Below are 18,739 nucleotides of genomic sequence, written 5' to 3'. Positions count from 1 at the left end.
AGAGCAGGACTTTTAAACGAATAAAAGCAGCTTTTAAAGCTAGAGCAAAAAAGGGGGCTGCAGGGCGTCGTGCATTTTAAAGAATCTAGCCTTTACAGGAGCTGTTCCCAGTTTCAGGTCAAGCCTGAGGCCTTATTTAATCTACTTTTAAGTGGTACAAGCAGTTGTGATCCCTTTGCCAGAAGGCAGGGCAGTCTCCTTTCACTGCACCTTCCCCTGTTTGCTTCGTTTGCTGTGTGTAATCTTCCACAACACTTACTTGTTGCTGTCCCGGTACTGATAAATATAACAGCCCTGAGGCATCCCACTCTCCTGGTCCAAGGTAAACGAGAGCTTCATCTGCACAGAGGAGAAGGGGTGTGGGACAATGAAAAGAGAGAGAGAGAAAAAAAAAAGCAACATTTTAGGCTTTCAGTCATTACAGCAACTTCAAGTGAGGCTTGTGGGAGAAAGCTTAACTCACCAAGGCTGACACGCAAACACCATGGCCTGGAACATACTGTGGGGTTCCAAACCTCAGGGAAAAGTCACATGCGTTGCAGAAACCTCTTGCTTTTTCCACCCTTTGTTACTATAAAGTGTTCGTGGTTCCTCTGAAATGCACGGGTCGTAACAGCTCACCCCTCCAAACCCACCCACACACACCACCCCTCACCAAAGCGATTGCGGTTCCCCTCAGACACTAAAGAAATGAGTTTCTCCATCGGCAGCTGTAGTTCCCACGAGTCTTTCTCTGAAAACTTTCCCGGTTCCATCTCATTCCTCCAGTGCATTAGAACAGAGGAGAAACCACAGAGGGAAAGGTGACAGATTTTTCCTTCTGTGCAGAGTTATTAAAGAGCTGTTAGAAGGGTTTGCAGTTTGGATCTGCCTCCGGCAGCAGGCTATGATGGGACCTGGAAGCTGCTTTCGTTGCAGCTCCAAGAAGGCATTCGGCAAGGGTTTTCGGATTTCAAACACGGCTCGTTTTATTTAAGGGGGAAAAATTAATCCTCTTTCAACAAGCAGCAGAATGGTTCTGTAGGGAGACTTTTTTGCTGAAAATGTCTTCAGTGATTTTATACACTGAACTGCCTAGAAAACAGCACAGAACTGAGTTCTGCAACAGCCCTACACATCCAAGCAGCCCCTCATTACCCTGGGGGAGGCTGCTGGCCCCCAGGTCAGTGTCTCACCAGCTCTCACAGCCATGAGGTGTAGCCCCTGGGCTCAGCAAAAGAGCTGCAGACCCTGACCAGGGGCCAGTAGGCTGGGTAAGAAGGGCAGCATCCTTTAGAGGAGGTAGCTGCCAGTCTTCATGCACTTTTTTGGAGTCACAGAGATTACTATCAGCAGGGCTGTTGCCAGTGCTGGATTGTGCAGGACTCTTGAAATGGTCTGGAAAGATCACCACAAGGGCTAAAAGTCAAAGGAGGTTTGTTATGATGAGCCCAACCTTTCTGAACAAGGAAAGGAGGAGAGAGCAGTGTTGAGCCACTGTGTTTGATCACAGACTCCTCTCCTCTGGGCTCCAAGAAAATTGCTAGCTTAAATTAATGACTTCTTCAGGAACGAACACAGAATTAAAACATCTTTCTCCCATAGGCTGTAAAGAAACCCTGCATGCTGAATCACTAGATGATGCACTGATTTTCCCTTCCGTAAAGAGGAGCAAAGTCATACACTGTGCTCTCACTGACCCAACTAAAACTGCATGCCATGAAATCATTGAAAAATTCACCATCTTGAATATTGAGTTAATAACCAAGTACTAGAGTGAGGCCAAATTCAGCTGAGCTCCCTTGACTTCTACACTCCTACCAGTGTAAGCCATTCTGAAACACAAGCTCATGCAACACCACATAACATGAGTGTCCACAGTACACAGATCACAGTTCATACCACTGTCAGGACAGTGACCTCTTAACACTCTCCACAGCTCCCCTTCCTGCAAGCCTTGACCTTGCACCAGCTTAGCAGATCACTCAGATCCACTCTGGAGACCTGCCCATGGCAGGACTAACAGGGCTGGCTGGGGATGCTTCTTCTGGCCAAGATCCATGAAGCCTGGCTGTGGATCTGGCCTCTCCAGATGCTATGATGGCACATGGCAGCTACCCCATGGGAGCAGGAGGTCAGCAACAAACAAAGGAACCTCCCCAAGGGAGACAAGGGATCACCTTGCTGGCCATATGTGCTCCATAAGCAGAGTACTTCCATGTGAGCTGCCCTGGTTTGGGGAACTGAAGGAAGAACTGGGAACTGCTTAAAGCCATTTTTTCTGGGCCAGGTTTTCCAAAGCTTTACTGCTAGAATATCAGGAAGCACCTCTGAGGCCAAAGGGACAGCAGTTATCTCAGACACAGATCCACCAGATCCTTTTCTTTGTGGAAAAGGCACCACACCACAGAATCAGTGGAGACGAAGCACAAAAGAAAGTGCAAAATTTGACAAAATTGTGGCTTTGGCGACTTTCAACAATAATTTTGATCAGGACAAACTCAGGAGTGCCTGAACCTCTTGTTTGCAGCTCTCAGCTGTGCAGACTTTGGGGTTGCACTAACTGAGCATCTCTGGTTATAGCTCACCTGGGCTCTGCATCCCCAGCACAGCTTGAGGGTGGAGCCACCTCTGTGTAAGGACACAAGTCCAGGGGGAGGGAAGAAAGGAAGGAAGGAAGGAAGGCAAAAGGCTGGGAAGGAAAACAGCCTTGTTTGGACAGGCTGCCAGGGAAAGCCTTGGGGCAGTCAGGTATGGGAAGGTGACCTTTCCACTATCTGGGGGGATGAGGTCCCATGGAACCTGCCAACCCAAAAAGGAAAGATCACAGTTCCCAAAGATAATGGGTTTTCAACTTTCTGTTATTTTAATCTTTCTTTGTCTGCTCATGGTATTCCAGACAAATAAAACACACCCTGCTTGGCAGGCTCAGCCATGTCTGCATCATCCACCAGTGCCAGAAAGGCCTGGATAAGGGGGACTATACATGGCTTGACCATCTGGGTCAATGCTGTCAGGCAAGAGGATGTTGCCATCACCCCCAGTGACAAGAGGACCACACTCAGAGAAAGGTCAGGGTCAGGCTGTCACATAGAGAGATGTGTAACTAAAGGTCTGTCCCAGCAACCAAAGCTCGAGGCAGCCATGCTGTCACTGATTCACAACCCATGCTCTTCTGCAGATCTGCCCTGCTGATGCACCTGTCATGGTCAGCCAGGAGGGGGAAGAGGGGACCTGTGCTTGTCACCAGGAGTCCTTACAAACCCCGAATGAACAGTCAAGCTCTGACTGTGCAGCCACCGCAACGATCTGGCTGCCTTTGCTTGTTTGGTGGCATTTGGCCTCTGCAGGGAGCACAAAACCCTCAGGCAAAACCCATCACGGGGGTGGAAAGAGAGCAGGTAAGGCAGCTAGGGAAGGACTCGCTGTGCAGGAAGCACACTGGGAATGCAGAGACTGTAAGCTTCCTACTGAGCTTAACAAGGTCGTCCATACCCACTCGACATCTTGCAGTTGGGTCCTCTCTGCCGCTGGAGCCTCAGGAGAGCTCCACTGACCAGACACTGTCACTTCTGCACAGCCCTGCTCACTGCAGAGGCACTCATGCTTCCCAGCAGCTCAGTGTTTTGGAATGTCAGCACAGATTTTTCTTCTCATGCTGAAGCTATGAAGTGGCTGCTGCCACAGACTTCCAAGAACAGAACTCAAGTGTCTTTTCCCAGCTCTCTGCACCCCTACAGCGCTGCTTCTCTCTGGTCCTATCTTCTCCAGTAGATGCCCTTTCCTTTTGCCTTCATTCACTACACACAAAACCTCTGGTTACTTCTGAATTACAGAAGGCTGCCGGGCAAGGCTGGGACAGATGTCAGGAGCTGATCAACCACTTCATCATTCTTTTATCTGACTTCTGCTGCAGCAATGTCACGAGACATCCTGCATACATCCTCCTGCATACACAAAGCCCTACAAAACAAGCAGCCTTTTGCAATCACCCCTCTGGCACAGCTTTAACTCTTCACCAATTTGACAACACTGCTCCAACACCACATTGCTGCTTTGAAGCTCCTTTTTGTGTGTGTCAGTGTTCCTTGTCAGAAGGAGCTTGCTGTAAAGCCAGTAAACAAACTAATACCACAGCACAGGAAAAGGCACTGCTCCCCAAAATACTGCATTTTATGCCTGCAGGGGCAATGAGGGACCAAACTCTCTTAGAGAAATGCAAGCGCAGAGTGACTCCCATCACAAGGGGGGTTCATCAGCTCAAGGAATCTTTGCCATTAAACATATGAAATAATTTCAAGACACTGCTGGGCTTCCCTGGGAGAGGAGGGGGAGAGAAAATTTCCCAGTGCTGAACTGCGGTGTGATTTGGCTTGCACTGCCCCCTTCGGTTGTGTAGCCCTGGAGCTCACATGCTAATAAAGATCCCTTTCCACTTCAATGGCTCTGCACATAAAGAAGCATTCGGCATGGTGTGTGCATGAACTCAGTGGGAACGGGAGCTGGAACGCAGCCATGCTGAGAACAGAGTGCTGCCTACCAGGAGAGCCCCATCAATAATTGAGATGTCAGAGGCACAGGGAGGTGTGTGAATAAGAGCTGTCAAAAGGAGTAATTTGGATCCCTTTGGATACAGTGATGGATAGGCTCACTCGTCACCAGACACAACTGCAATACGCCTGAACAGAAGAGGAGCAGAGCACTGAAATTCAAAGGGACTGGGGCAGGTTGCTTGATGGGCAGGATGCTGTTGACTCCATGGATGGGTGTACCTCATTTAAGGCACCAAGCAGGTGTGAGCACACTATCCTGTGACTGGTCAATGGAGCAAGAGAATGTACTCACAGCACACAGAAGCACTCACAGATCCTTGGTGAGGTTTGGTGGCACGTACTGCAAGCTCAAGGTGAAGGTAATGCCACCTCCTTGAGGAAAGCCACCTCAAGAACAGCCATCTCCTGAGCCCACAGCACTGAGGGCTGTGTGCACGTAACACTTGTTTGTACAATTACTCCGCTCTTTGGATTAGTGACATACTCCTGCTCTGTTCCTACATCCTTAAATCCAGCAGAGGATGCAGTTGGCTGACAGTGGGATGCTCCTTGTTTCCCCATCTGTCAGACACTGACACACTTCATCTGCACCCAAAGCTCCCACCCCACCCTCAGCAGAGGTGAGCAGACACTAAACCAGTGCACGAACATGAGACACCAGAGAAGCAGAAGCAGCAGCTGCCCCTCAGTGCACTGACAGCTCTGTGCTGCCTGAGCCCTCTGGGGACCCCGTGCCCTGCTCAGGCAGAGAGGCCTTGGTGGGGATGTTGGGGAAGCTCCCTACATTTTGTGGCTTCTTCCACCAAGGCTAAAAACCAGATTTTCAGAAAGAGAGAACAATGCTTCACATTGTCATGGACCTCCAGACTTGCCTGGGCTTCAGTGCAGCCAGCAGCCATCCTCATTTTAAAGAATGTTTTAGATCTGCAGCAGTCAGGGGCTCGGTCATGTGATAAAGCCTGGTAGCTCCAACAAGGAGAGAGCATGAGGAGCACTCTTCTGGCTGCTGAAAAGCTGCCAGTCCCTATATTGACCTGATTGGGCAAATTCTGCATGCCCCTTGAGTAAATGGCTTGGCTTGGATCCTCTGTTCCCAGCCTTGGCTCTGAGCAGCAAACCTTCGTCATGAGATGAAAAGTTTTCTCTACACATGCACTGTGTCAGAGAGGTATTATCGGTTCAGCCGAGGAACCAGGTCACAGATTTGAGCTGTCCCAGTTGTAGGGCAATGTAAGGGCAGCCTCAGTTGGAATCGGTCAAGGCAATTCCACTGATGTGGGGGGTATTCAAGCAGAAAGAGTTCACCCAGGGCAAGGAGGCGAGGCAGAATACGAGCCTCCGAGACAAAAAACAGGGAACTGGATCTAAAGATCACACTGAAAACAGTCTCCTGAAAGGCAGGGCTTCTTTTTCACCCTGGGCACTTGTTCAGTTTTAACCCCACTTGCATGGAAGTCCAAAAAGACTGGTATCTGCTCCCTGTTGGAATAAAGGCTCCCCTCTCCAGCAAGCTCTAGAAAGCTTTTTAAGAATAAACTTAGTCATCAAGCAGGTTTTTATGCCTCGCCCAAACTTTGGTTTTGACCCGAAAAAGAAATAGTCCTGAAGTCCTGACACTCACTTTTAAAACCACAAAAAATGAGCCATGCTCCAGTAACGTAATCACAGAGTTTTCTGGCACCTCATCCCTTAAAAATACATCCATCTGCCTCCACGCAGGCCATCAAACTCAATCTTGTTCACAATGGATTTCCCAATTCCTGCGTGCTGGAAGGACTGCAGCAGTGCTGGCTGTGCTGGCTGGATGAGCCCTTACAGAAGCACAGGCTGCTAACCTCACAGCTGTGTTTTCACTTAAAGAAACTGCTCTAGAGACCAAAGCACTTCTTCCATGAGCTTTTCTATTTGTGCTGCAGCTCAAAATTGCTGGAGAAAGACCCTGGGTAGTGGATGAAGAACATGTGGTAAGGACAGGATGGGGGTAATAAAGGACAAACCAAAAGTCCTACAGTGGAAAAAAGAGGAAAGACAAGGAAACTTGCTACCAGCTCAACGAGTCACCTCTCACACTGGGTTGGAGCAGTCCTTTCCTTTTGGCTTTGTAGACAGCAAATGTTTGGCCAATCTCAGCACCTGATTATGGGACTGCTGTTGCTACTGGTTGGAAGCCATGAATTGCTCCTAAACTGGTACAATCACACCTATTGCCTCTTCAGTGAGGCTCCTTCTCCCCATCCCTAAGAGCACAATTTCCAGGTGAAGATTTAAATTCTCTAGGAGGCTCCCTAAAGCTGTCCCTGATGCCCCATGCCCTCAGCACATTAGCCAGCAAACTGTCTCTGCTAACAGGCTACAAGATCTATGCATGCGGCTAAAAACAATGTCAAATCAAACCCCAATCTAGCCTAGGAGAAGGAGCTGAAACTCATCTGGGGTGTTACTCTGGTCTGAATTCCTCTGCTTACTTTTATTTTAAAATCCTATCATTTACTTAGCTGCTGCCTGCATTATACAGCTGCATAAAACGTGGGGAAAGCCAGTGAATTCCAGACATGGAAGATGGAAGAGAGAAGACAGCTCTTCTCCCTTAAATTAATCTGGAAACCCAAAGGTTCCCAGCCCAGGACCCAAAGCCACAATAAGCTATTACTAAATTATCCCACAGGCTGCAACAGCTCTTGCTCTCCAAACATCAGCCCTGGGATGCAGTGAGGGGGTCTCCCTGTCACAGAAGTGACGTCACCAGCACATATTCCCTGGCACAAAAGAGGGCTGCCCTGTTGATGACTAGTGGCCCCCAAAACCTCTGCTGTGGGTGGTCGGGCAGCGCAGCAAAACCAGGAAGAAGTGTGGCTGGATCCTCTGCAAAGACAGGCAGATGCTGTCACCAAAATGGCAAGCTGGCATCTCACCCTCGGCTTTTATTTTACAGCCGCAAGTCAAAGCTGAAGAGCCTTTCTGGAAAGACAGGGCACGAGACAACTTTCACCACTTGGCAAAAATATAAACTGTAAATGAGTTTATTTTTAAGCATTCACACTTGCCTGCATCGGAGGTTTCGGAAGCAATCCACAAAGAAATGGATCCAGATTTATTTAGAAAGAAGAGCTGAATACTTCCGTTCATTTCATAAACTGGATGAGCTCATTCTCTAGATGCACAATTAGGAAACCACAGAACTAAAACACAGATTATACAACTGCAAAGAGTTTAAATTTGTGGATTAAAAATACCCTCTTCAGAAGCTAACAAATTGTGACACTGCACCGCATGCCCTAGACCACTAGGGAACTGTCAGTGAAGTTAGAAGTATTTTCTACACACACACACCAACTTGAAAATAGAAGCAAAACATCCCTAGGAAATGCCACATAAAAAACTGTGACACTAACAAGACACATGCCAAGTTTCACTGCTTGGCTGTTTTATTTTCTGTTACTCAGAGCTTGTCTCCCAGACTCCCTTTAAAGCACTCCCAGCTCTTGCGTGTCTCTCCGTCCCATCCATGCTCTGACAAAAGATGGTTTCGCTCATTTCACCCTGTGCAGTAACAAAACCCTCACAAGCTGGGCTTTGCCAGCCTCAATAGAGACATGAGACTTTGGGCTGCAGAAAAATCTTGCATTTTGAAAACTGATGACGACTACAGGCTTAGCAGGAAACAGTTAACAGGGGAGGAATTTCATCCTGCCCAGCCCCAATGGTCTCTTCTTTACCTGAGAGATATGGAAATTCACTTGGGAAAACAGGAATTTGGGAGAGGATGATCAAGACTCTAGTAAGAAGGTAGATTACAATCAGGAATTTGAAACAACCCCAGAGATTCCTGGGGAGGTAAGACTGCCCCTTCTCAAACAATTAAGAGTTGATGGCAAGTGAAGTTTCCCTGTCCATGAAGAACTTGGTGGCTGGAGGGCAGCACTCAGATCTCATGTACTTATCAGAGGATTAAAATTCCCTAGGAGAGATCAGAGGCCAACAGTCGGGGGCCAGGGAGCAGCACAGGGACCTCTAACTAGTGTGAACAGGAACAGGCAAGACCAGGGTCTGCTACATGAGAAGAGAGATGGGAAATGGAGCTGCTGACACTACAGTTCCAAAGGCCATAGGCACCTGCAGTTGCTGCAGAGTGTGGAGAAGGAGAGAATGACACCAGCAGCACCCACTGACACCCAGGACTGACACAGATCCTGCATCTCAGAACCTCTGGCTCATCACCAGGGGCTGGCAGAGCAGGAAATAAATCCCTTGCTCTGAAAATCTGGGAGCAAATAGACCAACCAAGTGAGTTAAAGTAACCACATGAAAAAAAGGAAATATTTCTCACCATTAACAAGGAGAGGAACTTCGGGGGTACAGCTGACATAAAACTCCCCCTAAGCTGACCAATGCCAGCAACCAAAGAAAGGGCATTTTTGAGCAGCCATGGCACCTGTAACCCATTGGTCAGTCACAGCCAGGAGCTGAGGGGTCTGTGGGACGAACACTAGCTTTGTCATAGGTTGGGTGGTATGAAGTCTGTATGTATGGCACCTTGATCTGACAGAGAACAACAAAGCCTGATCACAAAGGGATCCCGATGGCATTTATGTCCCAAAATGGTATGTGAGAGCTTGAAAGAAAAGCAATTGGTGTGTTCCACATTTGCTTTAGATGAAAAGTGACACAACCAAGTAGAAACCGTCTCTAAACTTGCTGCTTGGTATGCTGATTAGAGAGTACTACAAGGTAACAGGTTATTATTCCCAACTGCTATTATTTCAGACACCTGACAGCCATGCCTGAAAACAGGTCTTAACTTACTGACCCCTGGTTTAAGCAGCCTGTAGTTTAACTTCATGCTTGGCCCTGCTATTTTGTGAGAGTCCATGGTCCGTAGAGAACAGCATTGCAGAAGTCAGCAGCTCCCAAAGAGAGGTCAGATCCAGCCCTTGATGGATGCACAGCTCTGCTGAGGCACACAGGACCACAAGGGAAACATGGTGGTGCCCCACAGGCAGTTTCTTTAAGGGGAAACAGATCAAGAACACCAGCAACACTGGATGAAAAGCAAGGGGACAAACAGCCCTTCCAAAGCACCACATGGTCTCTGAGAGCTGCCCCAGCCTCAGACCAGCAACAGAGCAGATGGCAGTGGTGACCTGGAGGAGGATGTGACACTGTGCTGTCTTCAAATGGCTCAAGTCACAGGGAAAGCCAAGGTAAGAGCCGTGGGTGCAGGTGTGTCTGGGGATGTGGCAGGAGGAAGAAAGGTTTGGTGTCTTTTACTCCACCTGACTATAGAACAACTTTCCCTCACCCCACAAGCCCTGGAGGATGCTGATACACATTTTACAAATCAGCCTATTTTGTGTTTTCCCTATGACTATTTTGTGCCTTCCTGTAATGTGTCCAGTCTTTATCACTGCTATTGGGAGGATACAAGGAACTGAGGGCAGATCAAACACAGCAAATCCTATTTTCTTAAGTTTGTTAATGCAAACTGCTTCCCCTGCTAAGCCACTAATGGAGCTGTGAGAATCCAGCAGCCTAGATTAATTCAGCACCCAGGTACTGCCTCATGCCCAGAGGGATTTCCGTAGAGTCGCACTGGAAGACAGATGAAAGCTTGTAATACCCTCCATACAAGAGATAAACCCATTAAAATATGAACAGCCCCTGTGCTGACACGGTAAGAGCTCTGCCAGGTAACAAGAGAGATCACAACAGTATTTCTAGGTTTAGTTATATCTGCAACCCATTAAACTGGGACTATGAAGAGCAGAATATCCTGATCACACCATGCTGATCTCAGTTTGACAGACACACCATTCTCCCCATCCCTTGGGGTGCTGCTGTGAAATACCTGGCAGTCCTGAAGTCCAGGCCTAGTGCTGCTGACTCAAGCTTTGCTTAGTCTCTGGGGACAACCTGGACTTTCTTGCAGCTTGTTACAACCTGCCAGGACTGCAGGCAGCTGCGCCATGTCCTTGGCCAAACCTTTTCCCCCGATACTGTTACAGCATGGGGATGGGAAGACATCTCCTGCTGTACACACTCAGCCCGTCACCTGCTGCAGAGCATCTTCTCTGAATGCTGCATGCCATAAAACACCACTCCACATCCCACCATGGCAGTACTGGCTCCCTCCTCCCTGGGCCCAGGTCGGCTGTGTGACTTTCCCTGACTTCACCAAAATCCCATGGCACGTCGAAGCACAGTTGCTCAGTGCATGAGTAGAAGACCCAAAGCTTTCCAAAGACATCCCTGACCATTCCCATGGACAGCAAAAGCTGCTGCTGTTAGCACAACTGCCAGGCTCCCTGGGGAAGGGACTGGTGCAGTTGAATTCTTCTGGCAGCAAACTGCTCCCGCTCACATTTTCCTAGTGACTCCAGGCTCCTCTGTCACAGGAAAAGAAGGAAGCAGGAGTGGACAGTGGCCAGGAGACTTGGCCCAGAGAGCACAGACACCCTGGCAGCAGGACAGCCACCCTGCCCTCCAGCTAACCCATGGCCAGCTGTCCTCTGGCTCCAACACAGCTGCGTTTCAGCAGAGAAGCAATTTCTGCATGTAGGCACTTCAGAAAGGGCTCTGGCAAGGTTCACATTGAAAAGGTGTAAGTTCTATAGCATTTTTGTAGGGCCAAATTGATGTCAGAGCCCATGACGCTGCTGTGGATCCCTGGGTTGGAGAGTGGAGGTGGGATCAGGGAATCTTCTTCCAGCACTAATGCACAGCAGGCTGTTACAACCCTCTGTTCCGCACTGTGACTAAACATATGTAAGGGGCTCGACATGGTTTATGTTCAGTAGCTGTGGTTTCCAAGCAGTATTGTATTTCTTTAAAATGAAGATACATAATATTTTAAAACTATTTTTAAAACCAGCCACAAATCTGCAATCTTTTACGTCACCCCTCCTTCCTCCCATCAAGCCCAAAACATAGCACACAGTCAGAGAAGATCAGCAAGCTCATGTGTGAGAACTTGGCTGCAGGGATCTCATGTGTGCATGTGCACACCCACACATAGAGGGAAACTCAAAGCTCTAATTCAGGTACGATCTATGTTTAAGGTTTCAAAGACATCCAGGATATATCCCCCTGTTTAGAGCTATGGGTACCAGCACGCTGTATGTGGAGCAGGAGAATCTAAGAGCTGAACCAAAGCATGAGGTTGTTTATTCAACAATCTGCCTCAGCAAGCATAAGGTTTCCTGCCCCTGGGAGTTCAGCATACAAGCAACCTGATCCTGTATCATCTTAAGACCTCATCACAGCCTTCCCTTGCCAGGACTGCTCCCATCCACTCCTAAAGCAAGTCACAACAGAACTGAATCTCAAATTCCTGTTTTTAACATACCCCTCCACAAGGCAGCATCAGCTGGAGCAGGGAAATCTTACCAAAATCTTTAGAAATTATCCTTAAAAGACATTCTGCAAAGCCCAGCTCCCTAGAAATGCCTGTCTGCTGTGGAGCACAGCAGCTCTTGCAGAGCTCTCTGCGTTTTGCAGTAGTCTTGCATAAATCAGGCTTTCCGGTTTCCCAGCTTGATGGACTTGGGTCTTTGTTGGGTTAATTTTGTCCAGTCAGCTCTGGATTAGGAGTTGTCCATACCAAAGCAGTAAGTTTTAAAGGCAGAAACCAATACCATATTTTATAGAGACAGTCAAGTTCTTAAAATTATTTATTCCAACAATATTAAAAGGAGACACACTGCTTTCTCAGTCATTTTTCCATTCGTAGTATTTTTACTTTTTTTTAAACCCATGAGCCTAATCCCTGATTTCTCTATGGAAAAGCTGGAAGGAAAAGATCACAGAGAAGAAGGATCAGCCTGCTAGAACATACACTGTGCTCGCTCTGCCTTTGGAGAAGTTGCTGGGCTTATGCTTGAGATTATATTTTTAAATACTTTCTGAAAGTAAATAAATAAATAATAATATCTCCAGGCATCGGTATTAGCTTGTGAAGGAGACCCAGACAATGCAGAGGAGGCTAGAAAGGAGCCAGTAAATTCTAAGGGTGTAGAACAGGAGAGGGGATTAAGCCTGGTGATTAAATTAGGCGATGCATGAATACATTCCAATGCACAACATCACTCAAGCACTGGACAAAACATATGGCAACAATGGAGAGTGCTGTCCACGAGGTCACCTTTAATATGATTAGCCATGGACGCCTGAAAGGAGATCTCCCAAGTACCAGCACGGTAACCCTGCTTTGTGCAGCCTGGAGCAGCTCCCTGTGAAAGCCTTTGAGGCTCCCTGAACCCGCACAAACGGCTGCTGTGTGTTCAGGGATGTGCCCAAGTCCATTGAAAGCAGGACACACACAAAAAAAAAGAGCCTTGAGGCCGGGTGAGCGTGCCGAGAGTGGTTTTTGTTCCCCACTCACAGGGCACCGGTGGGAGCAGTCCCCAGGGTGTCCTGCCTGACAGCTGGGTCACCACACGGGCTCTCCTGTTCCGCTTGGACTTTTCAACTCCGCCGTCCCGCATTCACCGGCACAGCTCCTCTCTTTGAAGGGGGAGAAAGCGCCTCATCCATCACTGACACGAAGGCAGTTAATTCACTTCTTTACAACTGGAAAGGCTTTTACTGTGAGCAGGAGGGAGTGCAGGAAGAGTAATGAAATCCAAAAGGGAGCCAAATGATGCTTTCCTCTGCTAGACGCCAGCGCTGGCAGTGCTTGCTGCTGGCACCGTCCGTGGTGGGTGAAAGGAGACTCTTTTGCGGTATGCCATTAGCTGCTTCCAAGGCCCCAGTTCATGTTTACCACAGCCACCGTGTTACTTCACTTGGTATTTTTTTCCAGTCCTGTTGATCGTACTGCAGAACTGACCGAGTCCATTTGGAAGCCTTTCTCACAGAAAGCAGCAACAAATTGCTTTTTGAAAAGACTATTTTTTTTCCTTCTGTAAACCAAACCTCACGCTGCTTTCCATAAACCCAACCTAAAGCTGAAATCCACACTTAAAACTGAAGAGCAAAGGTCCCTGCTAGGCTTTGCCCACACTGGTGGGCTCAGCTGTGCCACTTGCCCATGGAAATGCCACAAGCCATAGGAGCATCCAGCTGTGCTGCCCAGACTGCACAAGAGGGCGTTTCAGACCCCGGCATTGCTCTGCAGCCCCAGCAAGTAAAACCCCATCACAACTGCAGCCAGCGGGTTGTCACAGGATCACAGAACATTCTGAGTTGCAAGGGACCCATAAGGATCACCAAGTCCAACTCTTATGTGAATGGCCCATAGGAGGATTGAACACACATTAGCACCATGCTCTGACCAACTGTCCTGTCAACTGTAACGGGAAGAAACACTCCATGACATCAAAGATAATCTCGTGTGAGTCACCCTGCATGACAACCTTGCTGTAATCAGGTGAGCCCTTCAGACTGAACTCTACCCCAGAGGACCTTGGCACACTCAGCTGAGTTCCTCACAAGGTTTCTGCAGGCTTCCAGCATTTCAAATTCCAGGCAATGACTAAATGGGGACACTTGAGGGACAGGCCCAACGGCAACTTCTTTCCCACACTTTGTATCTGCGTGGCTGGGGGTGAAAGTCATGGAGACAGCCCCACGAGTGACTTGCTCTGGCTACACAGGTCCCAGCAGCTACAAAGGCTCAGTGACAAAGCAGCAAAAAACACGGCACAGGACTGCTACCAGCTGAGCTCCTGCTACTGCCAGGAAAAGGAGAGGATCATCTCCTAAAGCCCTTTCCAGTTTTACATTTTTAGCATGCCATAATTGCAGAGCCTTGACACAGCACACGCCAGGCATTGCACTGTCACAGCTGACATTCAATAAGCTGGGAGATTCCTACCATCTCATACCATATAGTCACCTTGGGTCCTTCTAATAGATCTCTTAGACTCTCATGGAATCTGCCAAGACTGAAGATCAAGCCAGTTTCTAATGAGACAAGGCAGACCATGCAGCTGCACACTAGTTCTAAAAACATTTGGGGCAACAGGTACATGAAAGAAGGTTTGGGTTTTTTTTTTTCTGACAAACAAAAAAGCCCTTCTCCAAACCCTTCCCTCTTCCACAATGAAAATTAATGAGGGTAGTGAGAAAAGCCTATGGTGGCACCCATTTCTTGGCCATTCAAGCTCTTTTCAGCAAATCTTCCTCCTCTGTATTGTGTTTTGTACCCATCACTGTGCAAACACTATGACAAAGGCTACTTGTGGCAAAACCACTGATCCTCAGTGCTGGCTCTAAAGCAAGCTACAGACAGTTTCCCTGAAGGGATGACACCCAGGTGATGTTACTTTGCCCAGCTGCTTGGGGTTGGGGCCAGTCCTCTGTCCCCTGTAGAACTCAGCTGCAGGAGGCAGCTGTGAACTCTAAAGAAGGAAGGTCATCCAGGTCACTCCTGAGGAGTATCCATTTCTCCCTACAAAGTGGGCACACAAGGGCAGGTTTGACACACCTCTGTCTGCTGGATTTCTTCATCCCAAGAAGAATGCACAACATCTTGTTGGTCCTGGCATGTGGAGACCAACTGGCTTCTGTGCTGGGCCTGGCCTGTGGAAACTCAGATACCATACTTCTGTCTGGCACCTCCCAGTGCTCTTGTCTGCTCCAGTCTTTATCTTAGAACTCCTGGGATTCTGAGCAATAGCACTCCTCCACCATGGAGAATCTCAGAGAGTTCAGTACTCTCTTGCACTCTTTCAAGGAAAGACACACCTGTTTGCTATCTCAGCTGGTTGCAACAGCACTGTGTTCATGGTCTTTAAACTGATTTCAAGGAACCTCTAAAAATGCTTGAGAATCTGAAAAGAGATGACCACACTGCAAAAGGGTTTCAAGGTTGGCCCCCTGGGTAAAGGATATTTGTCAGCAGCTCCCCCAGCTCATTTAACCACCTATATGTTGCCCACTGTCTTATTAAAGAAAAAAAACAACTGAACAGCAAGGCAATGCGAGCACAGCATGCACTTTCAGTAATGTTTGAAAATAATAAAAAACAGAGAGCTGAAGTGAGAATTCAAAACCTCAAAGTAATTTCAACCGTACATACACGAGAAGGGAAAACTTTATACATGATGCAACAGAAAAAATTACTCACTGTATGAAATGCCAAAGCCTGTTTTAGTTCATTTTATCTTCTATACCTGCTAAACACATCAATGACTGAGAAATCATTTAATAAATTGCATTTTTTCAAATCCCATTTTAGCTACGTAAGCATTTTATATCCCAGGATTGTGGGTCACGTTCTACTCTAACATGCTAATCAGAAATAAAGTGCTAGCTGGATCAAGGGGTTTGTTCCTCAGAAAAGCAAGGATAGTCTTGAGATTAAAACAGAGACCTTGAAATTGAGGTGAAACTACAACCCTAAAGTTAATGCAAAACCTCCTGCTGACTCATGGGACTGTGAATTTTTCAGCATTGCCATGAGACACCCAATAAGCAACAGCTCTGCAGCCCCCCAGTTCTGCAGGATCAGACATATCAAACCCATGACAGGGCAGGTTTACTTCAGCTGTCAAGGAAGGCACAAATTAAATTTTGTTGTATTCAGGCTAGGCTGGTTTTTTACAAAAAAAACCAAGCAAGAGTGACCGCTTGGTTAGTCTGTATTTCTGTGACAGAAAGAAGCTTTTCAAGCCCAGTTAAAGGAATTACCCACAAAAACCCCTCCACAGTGATTTTGCATGGCTGTTTTCTTCCAGATGTCTCAAGTTCCTCACACCACTCGAGCCCAACAAACTCTTGAGGCTACGTCCTCACTGCCTCTTGCTTAGTTTTCAAGTGACCACAAATTTAATGGCAGCCCATCATAGATGGGCAATGGACTGTGGCCAGCTTGGCTGGTAACTAATGAGCAGAAATGCAAGGTACCAGCTATCAGATGAGATTCAAAATAGAAATATGTTTCCTTCAGAGGGCAAAGTTTAGTAGTGCTGGCAGGTTTAAGGCGTTGACAATGCAATAACTTCTGAATACACATCTTTGGGGAGAGATGGGTATTTGTGCCTCAAGATGGAAGCAGGAAGATACATGTGGATGGAAGCAATGTGTCTCCCACGAGTGAACGCAGAGCTGCACAAAGAAGGAGCATGCTCAGGGAGGAGATCTTCCTCCAATCCCAACTATGGAAACAAGTGCAACGTGGACAAACAACCTTATCTGAGATGTCATGCTTCACACTCCCATTTTACGCAATTCCATCTTCAGGGGAAATCCATACTCTGAATTATGTTTGTTTGCTTCAACAGCTTCCCTGTTACCACATGAAGATGCAGAAAACGGCGAGATAAATGATCCAGACTACTCAAGACAGATTCAAAGCCACTTGCTTTCAAAATAAACCCAAGAGATTGCTCAACAAAACGTACTCCAAATGAATCACTGCAAACTTTAACAGGACATATCATTTTAGAAGAAGTGAGCTTGTATGTGGAATGTTTAAAGATAAACCCGAAAGCGGACTTCAGCAGGCACTGGTTTCCTCAGATGGGGCAAGATCAGCTCTGTCCTCAGCTCAGCTGCTGGGATCTTGGCTAAGGCTCCTGTACTCTCATTTCAGAGGGCTATGAAAACCACAGGTGCTTTCTGAGCTTCTTTGTACCTTAGCATCCATATGCTACGGATGATAAAAGAGAAAATATCCCAGGACTCAGAAGGAGTCATCATGCCCAGAAACACCTGATAAAATGAGTTGTGGCCATTTTTTCCCTTCTCACTTTGGAATTGAAATGACAAATCACAGAAATGTAATGTCAGAATCTTTCATCTCCTTCCAAACGTTGTCTTTTGTCATTATACAATTAGCCTTTCTTCCATATACTGTTGGGTGAAACTGAAATGGCTCTGACAAAGAGCAGCAGCTCATAGCTACATCTTCACCTATGGCAGATTGATCACATTTGCAGTTACATCAGTCAACACCCAGTGACTCCATCTAAAGAGGATGATGGATTAGCCATGCAGTCAACTATAATTAATACCTGAAAATAAAACCTTTGTCAAGTCTTTGTTCAAATACGTGATAAACAGAACCTGGAACAACAAGAGACTTTCTGATGACGTCTGTTCATCACCAGGGAAGAAAAACACCATCCAGTGGAGGGCAAGACTCTCAGAGCAAGGATTGTTTCCTCAGCAGAAAATGTAAAATAAGAATTCCTCCCAGCCTTCACCCCACATGCACCTCTACACAAACACGTGTTTTCCTGGGTTTTATCGGTCTTGCTATCAGAGCCACTGAAAAACCAGTTTGTTTCTGCTTCATTAAGAACCAGTTTTTCCATCCTGAACCTTTTTCAATATAGCAAACAGAAGCCACTACTCTCCCTACCAACCTCAAAAATACCAGCAAGCAGCTTGCTCAGCTGGATCAAGCACTGTATCCTCTGTTCACCTGAGCTATCAGTGTCACATTTGGGACACATTCCACCACACTAAGCCAACACAGATGCCCTCTCTTTCCTCTAGACATGCTATTTGGCACTGTCTGAGGTCCCTATGAGCAGATGACACCAGGCTGTCTATCACAAAGCAAGGGCAGGATCCATCTGTGAGCAGCTAATCCAGGGAACCAAGAGATATGTACTTCATGTGTAAATTTGGAGTGCTTGCAAACACCTTCGACCTTGCTTGCAGGTCAGCATGCAATGACTGCCAGCTCACCCCCCTTCTACAGTGGCTGATCACCAACTGGATACAATCAACAGAAAAAGCCAAGCAATTTGGAAGTGTAATGATGTACTGCCCACTGCAACTCTGTCCCAGGCAAGAGAGACATCCATGGGACAGCAGCCCACCGGCTTGGTCCTGGCACACACAGGCAAAGCCCAAGAACCGAAAAGAATGGGGAGAGAGGCTACTTGTGAAACACACTGATTGCTTCTGCACTGCAGAGATGTGCTGGCCACAGTTCAGCCCTCCTTGCTTCTCTGCTCTGAATTGTGAGATGTATCTGCTGGGGAACCAGGGAAAAACCCCTGTCCTTAACTGGCCAGCAATACACACCAGAAACAAAGAAGCACCGGTTCTTATTCAATAGCTGTCAGTAATAAACATGAGATGAAGAGAATGGTCAGCATTGGCCCAAGGCACTGGATTTGAGTTGGGAATCAGATAAAGTCCTGCGAGGTCTGGCACCAACACACTGTGTGAGCTCGGGCAACTGCTTCACCTCTTCATACCATTCCCATTGTCTGGAAGGATGGAGCCGGCCTTCCCTCTCATACTTGTTCTGA

The 18,739-nt window shown here is 47.4% G+C and overlaps 1 protein-coding gene across 3 annotated transcripts in view; it reads right to left on the bottom strand.

Annotated features, from left to right (window-relative positions):
• Window positions 1-18,739, bottom strand: part of DIS3L2 (DIS3 like 3'-5' exoribonuclease 2) — a 184,646-nt gene that overhangs the window by 37,116 nt on the left and 128,791 nt on the right. For all 3 annotated transcript variants that reach the window (XM_042041857.1, XM_042041858.1, XM_042041860.1), the window contains exon 15: window positions 260-339. In XM_042041857.1, the coding sequence (XP_041897791.1) occupies window positions 260-339 (80 nt within the window). The remainder of the gene's footprint in view (window positions 1-259; window positions 340-18,739) is intronic.

The sequence above is a fragment of the Corvus kubaryi genome, unplaced genomic scaffold (assembly GCF_017639235.1).
Source record: "Corvus kubaryi isolate FWS band 111438036 unplaced genomic scaffold, C.kubaryi_AGA036_p1.0 37397, whole genome shotgun sequence".
NCBI classification, from domain to species: domain Eukaryota; kingdom Metazoa; phylum Chordata; class Aves; order Passeriformes; family Corvidae; genus Corvus; species Corvus kubaryi.
Note: the sequence above shows the minus strand (reverse complement) of the source record. Positions and strands in the feature narration are given on the sequence as shown.